The 11,707-nt window shown below is 37.5% G+C and overlaps 1 protein-coding gene across 1 annotated transcript in view; it reads left to right on the top strand.

The window, feature by feature from the left end:
* The window catches only part of LOC111866027 (vitellogenin receptor), a 91,150-nt gene that overhangs the window by 8,775 nt on the left and 70,668 nt on the right, over nt 1-11,707 (top strand). Inside the window, exons 3-5 of the mRNA XM_023854519.2 lie at nt 4,712-4,834; nt 8,790-8,917; nt 10,223-10,357. Coding sequence (XP_023710287.1) covers nt 4,712-4,834; nt 8,790-8,917; nt 10,223-10,357 — 386 coding nt within the window. The remainder of the gene's footprint in view (nt 1-4,711; nt 4,835-8,789; nt 8,918-10,222; nt 10,358-11,707) is intronic.

The raw sequence follows: 11,707 nt of genomic DNA, 5'->3' as shown, positions 1-11,707 counted from the left end.
TGCTACAAACCTTACATCTCGTTCTTTTCCTTGGAATGTTGACATTCTTTATTGATGCTTTAACTTTCATAGCTTCAGTTTTCTTGTTGGAAAATGACAACTTGATTCACTATCACTCCAGCCTAAAAGTGAACTTTTGACTGTGCAGAAAATTCTCAAGTGAATTAATCTGAGAAAATTTTAAGTGCCATTTTTCTGAGTCTACTATATAGGCTGCCCCAGAAATAAGTACAGGCAATTATAAAGTGAGTACTATGACCCAAAGCAACGAAAATAATTGGTAAAAATGTGGATTAGAAAATGTTTCGGTAAAGAAACTGGAGTCATTCAAAGGTGTTCCAGCAACAGCAGGATTAGAAATGTCGTTAAAAAGTAACGTGTGCTAGGGAAACTTTTGAAGAAAAAATTATTCAGAAGCGGCGATGTGAACGACTATGTCTTTTATCGTTACCACCTTCCTCGTTCAGCAACAGAACAAAATCATCATGGTTTTCCCTGCAACAGTGAGATAGCAGGGCTTCGGTTGCAAAAGTAGCTTTAATGTCCCCGGAGAATACACATTGCATTAAACATATGCTAGAAAAACGTTATCAGTAACAAAAGCGTTGTGTTCAAGAAACACAGCAATAGCTGGTTAAAAATGTAGTTTTGCATTCCAGTGACAGTAGATGCTCGAAATGTTGGTTTTGCACTGCCACGAAAGCTCTGACACGACGATGCTTGTATTGACGGACGCGCTGAAAAATGTCATGAGTCTTATAGATCTAGATGCAGCAATTTGAACGCGCAGCGGCATTTCCAACGTTGAAGCGCATGCCTTTTTTTTTTTATATGTTCCCTGAAGACAAATCAGGGGGATTCAGGTCCGGTGAACGACTTGGCCAGGATAGAGGCCCGTGCCTTCTTAACCATCTCCCAGTGTAGGGAATCTCAAAGTAATTTCTGAATGCGTTTCTGAAATGGGCTGAGGCAACATCGTGCGTGTACTACACGTTTCGTCGAATATTCAGCGGGCCAGTATCCGTTAACTTTGGCAGTGTGTGTTCCAAAAAAAAAAGTCACTGAGCAGCGCCGTTGAGTCTTGAGGCAAAACGTATGGACCTATGAAACAATTCCCCCAAAATACCAGTCCAGAAATTAACTGAGAACTGCTGCTGATGTCTGGATTGATTGTTCTATGTGGATTTACGTCGCTTCAAATGTGCCTGTTACGGAAATCTAGTATGCCGCTCCATGTCAAGCCTGCTTCGTCAGTGAAGAGTACAGGGCTGATAAGTAATGGGTCTTCACCACATTGACGAAGGAACAACTGGCCAATTCTTGGCGTAGGAGAAAATCGAGAGGATTTGGAAGTTGTACCCGTTGTAAATGATACGGGTACAACAGCTGTTCATGGAGCATCCGTGACATTGTTACGCGCGCCCCACGTTTGGCAGCTCGTATTCAACGGGCGCAAGTGCCGCCATTCTCCTCCTCTCGTCTCAGCTCCCGCTTTGCCAGATCAGCTGTTCGTTCTCCGCCCCTCACCACTCTTTAAACGTAGCAGGCCGAACGATACCGGTCTGTATGATATGAGGATCGTTTGTGTGGAAAGTGCTTGGGTTCAGAAGTCTACGTAGTGGTTAATTTTCCGCATACTTTACGGCTGCTTCACTGTTACCACGGGCTTCGCCGAGAATTAAGTGCATATCGACGTATTCTCAGAAGGTGTAGTTACCAGTTTTAAACACAGATTTGCAGAGTAACTACGCAGATTGTACCCACAGGTCACTGGAAATGAATGCCTGAGGCCACGTGCTAGTGTAAGTGGTCATCTCTCTCTGTAAACATGACAGCTGTATGCTCTGTTGTTGAAGGGTGATGTAGGTAGTGTTGAAGACAAGTAGTCGTTCACATCACCTGCACTAAGTTCAGTTCTCTAAAAGAAAATGACCCTTGTATGTGTACTTGTATATGTTACCATTGTACCACAATTGTTATAATCCTACTGTTGCCAGAACATTTCGAATGTCTGTAGTTCGTTACCAAAGCACTTCCAGAACCATGTTTACATAAACTATTTCCATTATTTTGGCTGTAGTATTCCCCTTTCAATTTTCAGCACTTGTTACTGGGAGAGTCAGTATGAGGAGCCATGTCACTAAACTGACCCTTGACACTGCAAGGAGTTATGCAAAAGAAAATTTTTTTCTCAACATCCATTATGACATAAAAGAACTGATGATTTAATATCTCCATTTAAGATAGTGGTAACCTGGATATGCATACAAATGCAAAAACAGGCAATGTATGTACATATTTTATATATGTATACAGCATGTCACATTTTTACATACAAAACGTTACAGAATGTATTCTTAACACTCTAAGAAAGTTCAACAGAAAATATACATGAGAGCCATCCTTAAAAATTTACAACCATTAGAAAATGTCAGCTTCTGCTGTCACATAAAAGAAACAATGTTCTGAGAGCATTTTGTGTTTGGGTGGTGATCACAGAAGTCCATTTGATGCTTGGCAGGTGTTAATATTTACAGTACTGACAGCCTTACTCTACATATGTATTACTATGGCACATAATTGAACATCAAATTAGTCTGAAGAAATCTAAGCCTGCAAAAGCATATTACATACTGATCCAACATGGAAAATGGCTCTTCATTTACCGAACTAGTGAACATCTTGTGCTTGGAGAATGCAACAGAAATGTGACAGATGCTGTTTGGCAAAGAGAAATGTCCTAATTGTAGAGCTCCAGACCATTATACTTTCTTTCCTATTGACCTCAGATAATGGAAACCCTGAAAATTGTATGGAATGTGACAGGATATTGGCCGTCCACTTTCTGTATGTAATTCAAGTCACTGAAAGACAGTCTAGCATCAGTACCAGCTGCCTAGCAGCTTGTACAAGTATATCCTATACCCCTTACACTGTATGCTTTCATTAGAAGAACAGCAGTTGTCTCCAAAACACATTCAGACTGTGTAAGAGTTAGTGCCATACAGTACACCTACAAGATTTGCAGTCTCAAAGAATTTTGTTAACAGTTGGATAAAAGAAGATCCTATGTTTAAAGACAAAGATTTTATCCACAGGATACTCATGCTTCATGAGGACTGAAATCACAAACATTCACAATGAACATGTGTGATCAGATGAAAATCCTCATGCAAGTTGGTATCATCAGTGAATACAAATTTCCATCAACCTGCTGGCAGCAATGTTGGGCAACTACCTCATAGGTACACACATTTTATTAACACAAGATGGTGGCCATAACTACCTTAATTTTCTTTGAACATACTTGAGTAGACTACTGGAATGTGTGTCATTGTCATAGAATATTCATCTTCACATTGCCTTAAACAAAAGAAGGTGCTACACTACATTGCAAATGTGAAATGTCTGTGCCTCTATGAAAATGAACCTGAACACTGAATTGGTCAGAGGCATGAAGCTCCAGTTTCCTGTGCTGCACATTCCATTGACTTCAAACTTTTCTGTTTGTTTCTGTGGGGATATTTGCTAACCAAGGCCTGTACCACTGCAGTTGATACTTGAGAGGAACTATGGTGTCGGTCACTAACATGCTAGTGGTATGAAGAATACGTCTGGAATCTTTGAATGCTTGCAACTTTGATTTTTGTGCAGAAGAGTTGTGAGTCTGTGAATATTATGCCATTTTGCATATCTGTTTTAAAAAAGCAAAACTAGATATTAATAGATGTTTAATTTTTTTTTTGTATGCACAATCCATTAAGCATTGCTAATAATTTAAGGTGTGACCATGCAAGCCCAAATTAGAATGGCAGTAACTTTTTAAGCAAGGGCACCCCAGAGTACATATTCAGGAGAAGTTTTTACTGTTTATCTTGATGTTCACACACATCGTATAAAACATGGTATGTACGTAGTAATGAGACACTTGTATATGCATGGTTTTCTTGTCATGCTTTTGCAGCCCATTTGAGCAGTGAATCAAACACTTGGAAGGGTCCAGCCCTGCATTCTTTTTCACAGCCCTGGCAACACCTCCCTCCACTCCTCCAGTGAAGAAGTGATACTGTTATTAGGATAAACTGAGTTGCTGAACTTAATTTGAGATCTTGTAGTGGTTTTATTAGGCATTGAAAATTATGCTCAGTATTAATGTTTCTTTTCACACTGAATAACTTTCCTCAGGACATTAATACATCATCTTCCATATCATTTGCTCAGTTGTGTTAAATTCAAGAGCAGTGAAATTGTAACCGTTCCCAACCAAAAAGTATCTTAGTAGCAGAGGAGAAAACCTGCTTTTCCCATTGTTAGTAGTGGATGTGGAATCTCTACTCACTATTCTCACTTTTATCCAGTTTAAGTTTATAAGATCTAAAAGTTTGTGATGATGGTACATTAGTACAAATATTATGTTTTTGGACATTATCCATCATCTTGTCTTTGTCTAAAAACTGTCCTGTTTATTTTTCAAAACAGTGTTTTGGAGACTGGATTCTGCCTCCGTCTTTGGGTAAAACCTACTCAGTTGGGCCCAATCGACAAACAGGATGGTTTTTAGATAAAGACAAGCCAATGGATAATGTTCAAAAACATAATATTTGTACAGTTTAAGTTTATTGCCTATGCTTCAAGAATTATTGATTTCCTTTTTACCTCTGCATTATCAGATGGAATAATGTACTTCATGAATTTTGTGTACATGTTCCAGTTGCAGGGAAATATTCCTGCCCCAATGGGTTCTTCACATGTCGAGATGGAGAGTGCATCCATGATGCAAAACACTGTGATGGCCGTGAAGACTGCAAAGATAATTTTGATGAATTTGGCTGTGGTAAGATTCCCCAAAATTTTATGTCAGTGAGGGAATGCAGTAGATTTAGTTGAGAAAATAAACTGGCAGAACATAACTTAAGTAGAATGCTTCAAAAGTTCCTGGCCCCATTATCAGTTAATCATAAAATCTGCATATTGGAATTGGCTGGACACATCATGTGGTATATACATATGTGGGACTGTTGAATGAATCCTCACCATTGTGAAAACCTAAAACATTGCATTGCCTGAATATCTTAAAATACAATATAATTATAGAGGCAAAGGTAACATAATAGGTCCATCAGGAATAGCAGATCTTAAGGTTTTCAGATGCATTTTGAAAGACTCCAGCAAGGTTCAGGTGCAAGCAGCTGTATGTGGACGCACATTGTCATGGAGTACTACACTGGATGTGTGCATTCCACACCTTTCCTTCTGAATGGCCTTATGCGGTTTGCCTAGCAAAAAATGACTTCTGTTAACCGTTGCCTAGCAAATGGTTATATTCTGTCACAATATAATATTGTTCATTCATACTATACATAACACAGCAGGGAATGGGCCATCAGTGGATCAACAAATGTATTCTCAAATATATGTTGAGTATGTGGATATTATATGTCATCAACATAGACTGCTGCTGACAGGAACGAGGTGTCGGCAGTTGAGGAATATTTTTACATATCAGCACCTGTTGGTCACAGACCTGTAGGTACTGTAGGATACAGCTGACTATGATGGGCTGATGTGTACAGGTCACTGAATGTTTCAGGAAACTGTTAGTCTGCTGAGGGTCTGTTCCCTATCAGTATTGATATATATATATAATGCAAATGGGCCTTAATATGTAGTCATCTGTGATGTTATGTATTATTGATTTAAATGTTAAAATTATCACAGTGCTATGTTGGAAATAACGAATTAATCTGTAAAACTTTTTGTCACGTAATGTTCTGTATATTACAGGAACAGTTTACATTGCAGAGAGAGAGAAAGAGAAACCCACTCAGCCATATTATATGTCAATGCCAGGAGTTAAACTTTTCCTGCATAATGGTTATTTTAATAATTCATTGAAATTCAGAACAAAATTTTTGTTTTATATAGTTCTGTAGTTCAACGAAAATAAGATTGCAGTGGGTAATTCTCTTTGTACAAAATGTAATTTATATAATTTTGTGAGATTTATATACACTGAACAAAAATTCATAGCAGGTGAACGTTTTTTATTAGGTAATCAACTCCGTCCAGTGTGCTTTTGTAATATTGCTAGTGTGATGGACCAGGATGAACCAAATCAAGTTTTTTACTTGGTTATGATAATTCGTTTCTTTGAACACAACTGTAATGCCTGGATTCAATTTTTGTCTTAACCACTAGTGTTTTTTTTTTTTGTGATAACCAGGGCCCAGATTTTGATGACCTAAAAATATTTTTAAAATGACTGAAAAAATCCAGGAAAACGACCTATAAAATGACCGAAAATCCAGAAAAATGACATAAAATGACCGAAAAAACCATAAAAATGAACTTAAAGTTAAAAAAAATAACCTAAAAATATATCTGATTGCTTTAAAATGTATTTTTTAATCTTTGTTAACACTGAACTTAACGTTGCTCTTTTAAGTTCGTCATTTTTATGCTGAAAATTAAGCAATAAATGATTGAATTTGAAGCTAAATGTTTTAATATGATTTTTTCTATTGTGTTGGAACACTTATCAAATGTACATATACGGTATATATTCCAGTATTTAAGTCCCACCTCATTCAGAGTTGCAATAGAGGACAGTCAACATGTGGAGATTCTCAAAGGTGACTGACCGCCCATGCCTGACAGCACTTTCTTGTACTTGGAGACACTCCTTTCCACATCTGCAGACACAATGGGCGCATACTTGAAGTGTACCAAATCACTAGCAGTAAGTTCCTCTCTCTTCAATATTGAAAGTGCTGAAGGACTGTCCTGTCATAATTCAAGAAAGGCTGCATAATGTTTCATGACCTGAGTTTTTATCTAGAACATGTTTCATTTTTCTTGACACCATTTTACCAATGTCCCTTGACACTTTCTCTAAATCACTGGTTTTTTTTTTACCAGAGGGAGTAAATCTTTTAGTGTTGCTCCTTTCTTCTGTACCCATTTGATTCCTTCTGTCAAGGAACTGAAATTTGCCTCTATGAAGGCCAACTGTCCTAACATTTCACTGCACGAGAACTGTTCCGAAGCAGCTGCAATTGCCCTCGCATCCTCAGTCTTCATTGATCTACAATGTTTTTCACTACCTGAAAATGATGGCATAAATTGTATCATCAATCCACGTTCCCCACCTTGTGATGACTGATTCCGGGAGTAGTGGAACACCAGGAGCCATAGACTTAAACTGCATTTTACGAGGTGGAGCCTTGATGAAAATCTTCTTTGTCCATGAAACGAGAGCATCCACTTGAGGCAATCATGATCTCACTTCCTCTGGCACTCTATGCAGTGCATGGGATAGAGAAGTAACATTCACCAATTTCATATAAAACGACTTATTGACTTGCCTGCTTTTAAAATGTATGGCACCGCATTGATCACAAAAAGCAAGGCGATGTCATGTTATATACCCTCTGGCCACAGTAGAATCATCGACCTGTCAAAGAGTGTACAAATTGTGGGATAATAATGGATTCTAGCACCTCACTCATAAGCAGAAACACTTCACCTGGTCCATCAATTTATGAGGTTCTGATGATGTTTGCCACATAGCAAGCCTCTGTATCACAGGTCTCATCAATGGAAACGAAACTCTTTACCCATGCACTCTATTTGTAATCATTTCCAGGATATTGTTGTAGCACTTGGAAAGTTAGTGGATTCAACTGGGATAGAACGATCACAAATCACTTCCAGAAATTTTCAGTTTTTCATTGTTCAGAGCCCAAAGCAGAATATTTGCAGACACCAGAGCATCGCACAACTCCAATGACTTATTTCTGCCTTCAGATGAACACTGGTGCAGTAACATTTGCACAGATTTCTTTTTGTTCGAAATTTGCTCTTCTCATATATGCATGTTGAGGCTGATAGGTTGTAACGTGAAACATTTTTCTGCTGCTAATTTTGTGTCACACATCTTACAATATAAAATGTTACCATCAGTTGAAAATATATCATCTCCAAATTCAGCTACAATCTGCTTTAAATGACATGATAAAATGAATCATTCTAGTGCAACACAGAACTGAACTTTTCACACTGAGAAGCTTTTGTCAAATGTATCTTTGCCTGTACGGTCAAGGGTGAGAAACTGAAGACAGACGGAGTTTTATTGAGCAACAATATCATAAGTGAGGGATTCCGGCTAGAAATGTTTGTAACTACGCAAATTTCTTTGCACAGAACTTGGAAAGGGCCACAGTGTGAGTGACCGCTGTCGTACCCTGCTGCCAGCTCAAAATGTTTTATGATATGTAATGTCAGCACTTTCTGCAAAATGAACCAAAAGGACAGGATATTATTACAACTTATTGCAATCTGTGGTAGCAGGTATTTGGCTTGCAGCTGCAGGCTGCCTTTGTAGAGGAAGGAGAAAGAGAGAAAGAGAAAGAACACTTTACATGCATATTATTCACATTTCTGAAAACATATGAAGAAAAATTCCCTAAAATGGCTAAAATGACAAAAAAAAACCCATAACTGTCCAAACATTTACCAAAAAATTACCCCAAAACTGAAAAAATTACCTAGAAACTTAAAAATGATGAAAAATGACCAAATTGACCTATAAAAGTTACATTTCTGTAACCAGCAGCTCATCTCTGGGATTTATATATTTACGGACATCAAATAGGATACAAGGAAAAAAAGAGATTACATGTCATCAAAATCCAGGCCCTGATGATAACCATCATTTAGACGTAATTTGATTTTCCACTATAGAATGTTGATGAGTTTGAGTCAATGCAGTTTTCTGGATTTCTGCACAGATATAGTGACCTGCAAGGCACCTGTTTGGTTTCGCTGTCACAATGGACGCTGTGTGAGCAGTAGTTTTCACTGTGATGGTGCTGATGACTGTGGTGATTGGTCAGATGAAGAAGACTGCTCTTCAATTGTAAGAGTGCATGACCTCTTGCAGTTCATACTACACTAATGTAGCACTATGAAAATTAAATTGTTATATGTAAAATTGTGTGTATTCTTTATGATGAAAATAATGAAATGGTCATTGGAGTTCCTTAATTTCATTAGGCTATTTCGTTTGAATCGGTAATATTAGATACAGGACATCAGTAATACTGCAGAATTAGCACTTATGTATGAAAAATCTTTATGATTGTAATGATAGTAAGTTAAGCCCAACTGTATTGATACCTTTTCTGAAACTGAAGTATAGCCTTCTGAATCATATTATTTACATACTTTCTCAGGTGTGTCATGATCTTAGGCAATAATTTTAATATTCTGCCATGCAGCAGTTTTAATCTTCCTATGGAATCCACTGGTAATGTTTTCTGATAGTATCAGGTATTAAAAATTGTTGGTCAGCCACTACAGTTTTTTGATGAATTCAGTGACATTTGGTAGTCACTCAGACACTAGTCACAACTGTAAGCTGTTTAATATATAACTGTGTTGCAAACTATTGATATTATGGAGTTACCATGACTTACCAGTACCAAATTTTGACAGTTTATTGGTTACAGCTTCTGTTCAACATTCTAGCTATTGCCGGCAAGAGAAAACATCAGCACTTTGGAATCAAACAGCTTTGTTTCTAGAATATATTTGGACCCTCCTATAGCACAGTTTTATGGGTTTTCAGTAGACTGGATTGTGTAGTTGAGACCCTGTTATGACAGCCATTAGTAGGCATCACTCAAGATCGAAAATTGTCGAATGCGAGATAAGTAACACAAAGTTCCACAGTGGGACCACAACGTAGTTTCCTGCTGAAAATGTCATTTCCTACATATATCTTTAGTCCAATCCTAGTAGTTAATACATTAAGTTACAAATCAGGTATTTAATTTTAGACTGTGCATATATGATTTATAGGATTGGATTTCTTTGTATCTTATGTTACAGTGACCACATTGAGTATAAAAATAACATACTTTTGTGAAGTCATTCCCATATGAATATGTCCTGTGGATGTGACATCTTGTAAACTTATATTTAGCAAAATTTTTTGTACACTTCAGATCTTAAAATTATTGTTTCTGGACATTATCCATCCTGTTTTTATTTAAAAACACACAAACACACAAAAACACACATGAACAGATATATGTATATTATTTTGTATATGGGGACTGAACATTGTTATTCAGATACATTAATTTTAAAGGAGTCTATTTCAATAACTGACTGATCAAGAAAGAGGTAATATACATTGATTGCCTGAATCTGTGGTTAGGGAACACCACCAGCAAACTGTTCACTAGGCCAGTGGCGCTGCGTTGACAACAATTGTATCCTGGAAGAATGGGTGTGTGATGGAAAGCAAGACTGCATGGATGGAAGTGATGAACTCCAGGGGTGTACTCTTACGGTGAGTTACTGCACTGTTGGACAATGGAATGAAGCACATACTTACAAAAAGCATCCATACAGAATATTAGCCCTTTAAAGAGTGAATTTACTTTAAATATATATACAAATTCAGTTTGTACCTTGCAGGAAATGTCTCCACTTCAAAGGTCAACCAGATAAAACTGTTTAGGGACACAGTAGCTGTTTATTATGAGAACTATAGAAAGACTCAAATGCACTCTCTCAGAAGAATGCAGTTTCAATATGTTGAAGGAGATGCTGCATATTGTAACAACTGGGTTTTAAAGGGTTAATCTAGGACTTGTGGATCATTTTGAAAGTCATTATGAATGAAAGTTATCAAACCAATTTTTCCATAAGATTTCATTAATTCAAATTTCTTGCATAACATTTGCTTCTGAAGGAGAAATTTCAGGTTAAATCCTATTCTTCATGTAACAGTCCTTTAGGGCTTTCCTCACACTTGTCGTATGCTGTGTGAAACTAAAATTTTTTTTAACACATGAACAAGCTGTAAGAAGCCATTTAAAATTTACTTCTATAGGCCTATGTGTGCATTAAAATTCAGTGAAATGTAAGATAGAAAATTTCAGTTGTACTATAGATTCTCTATAGTCATATTTCATGATGTGTCATGTTTCCCGAACTCCAATGTGTACCTGGTGTGGTTGAATGAATAATTATTCTTCCTCTTAAGTTGAAAAATCTTTCCTGGCTTCTGATCCAGTACAGTATTCTCCCTCATACAATCAATTGTAGAATTGTTATAGTTGCTTTTAACCTTGACATTTCAGCTGAATATTGTAACTCATCCAACCTACCACAGTAGTTTCAAATGCATTTGTATCCCTGTTTAATATCTTGTTAAAATTGCCGTGTCCATTATTTGTCTGTGCATGAAGCAACTTAAAGATAAAAGATTTTGATTGTAATAGTGGAAAATTTAAACATATCACCATTTCAGAACATGTTAGGTACAGAATTACGTATTTTTTATTCAACACACTTTTTCTATAATATTATAATTCAGCATCATGTTGCTTTGGGGCACCATTTTACATTGTAAAGTATTCCATCTGTAATGCACCAAAGTCAGTCCTTTCTTAAAAGACGGGCGAAGAATAGTCGCTGCAAGAAGAGTAGCCGAAACAACAGGAGACACCGCAAGCACAGCTACGGGATGGAAAAGGAACGGGGATGCACCGCTAGGCTATTCGAGACGAACAGCCTTAAGGAGGGAGCAGTGTGACATGTTGCGCAAAGGAGAACCCCCCCACCAGCAGTGACGCGGCGGGTGAGTCAGCGCTCCCCTCCCCCTCCTCCGCGCGGTAACATAGCGCTCCCTCCC

This window comes from Cryptotermes secundus, unplaced genomic scaffold, assembly GCF_002891405.2.
Source record: "Cryptotermes secundus unplaced genomic scaffold, Csec_1.0 scaffold135, whole genome shotgun sequence".
NCBI lineage: Eukaryota > Metazoa > Arthropoda > Insecta > Blattodea > Kalotermitidae > Cryptotermes > Cryptotermes secundus.
Note: the sequence above shows the minus strand (reverse complement) of the source record. Positions and strands in the feature narration are given on the sequence as shown.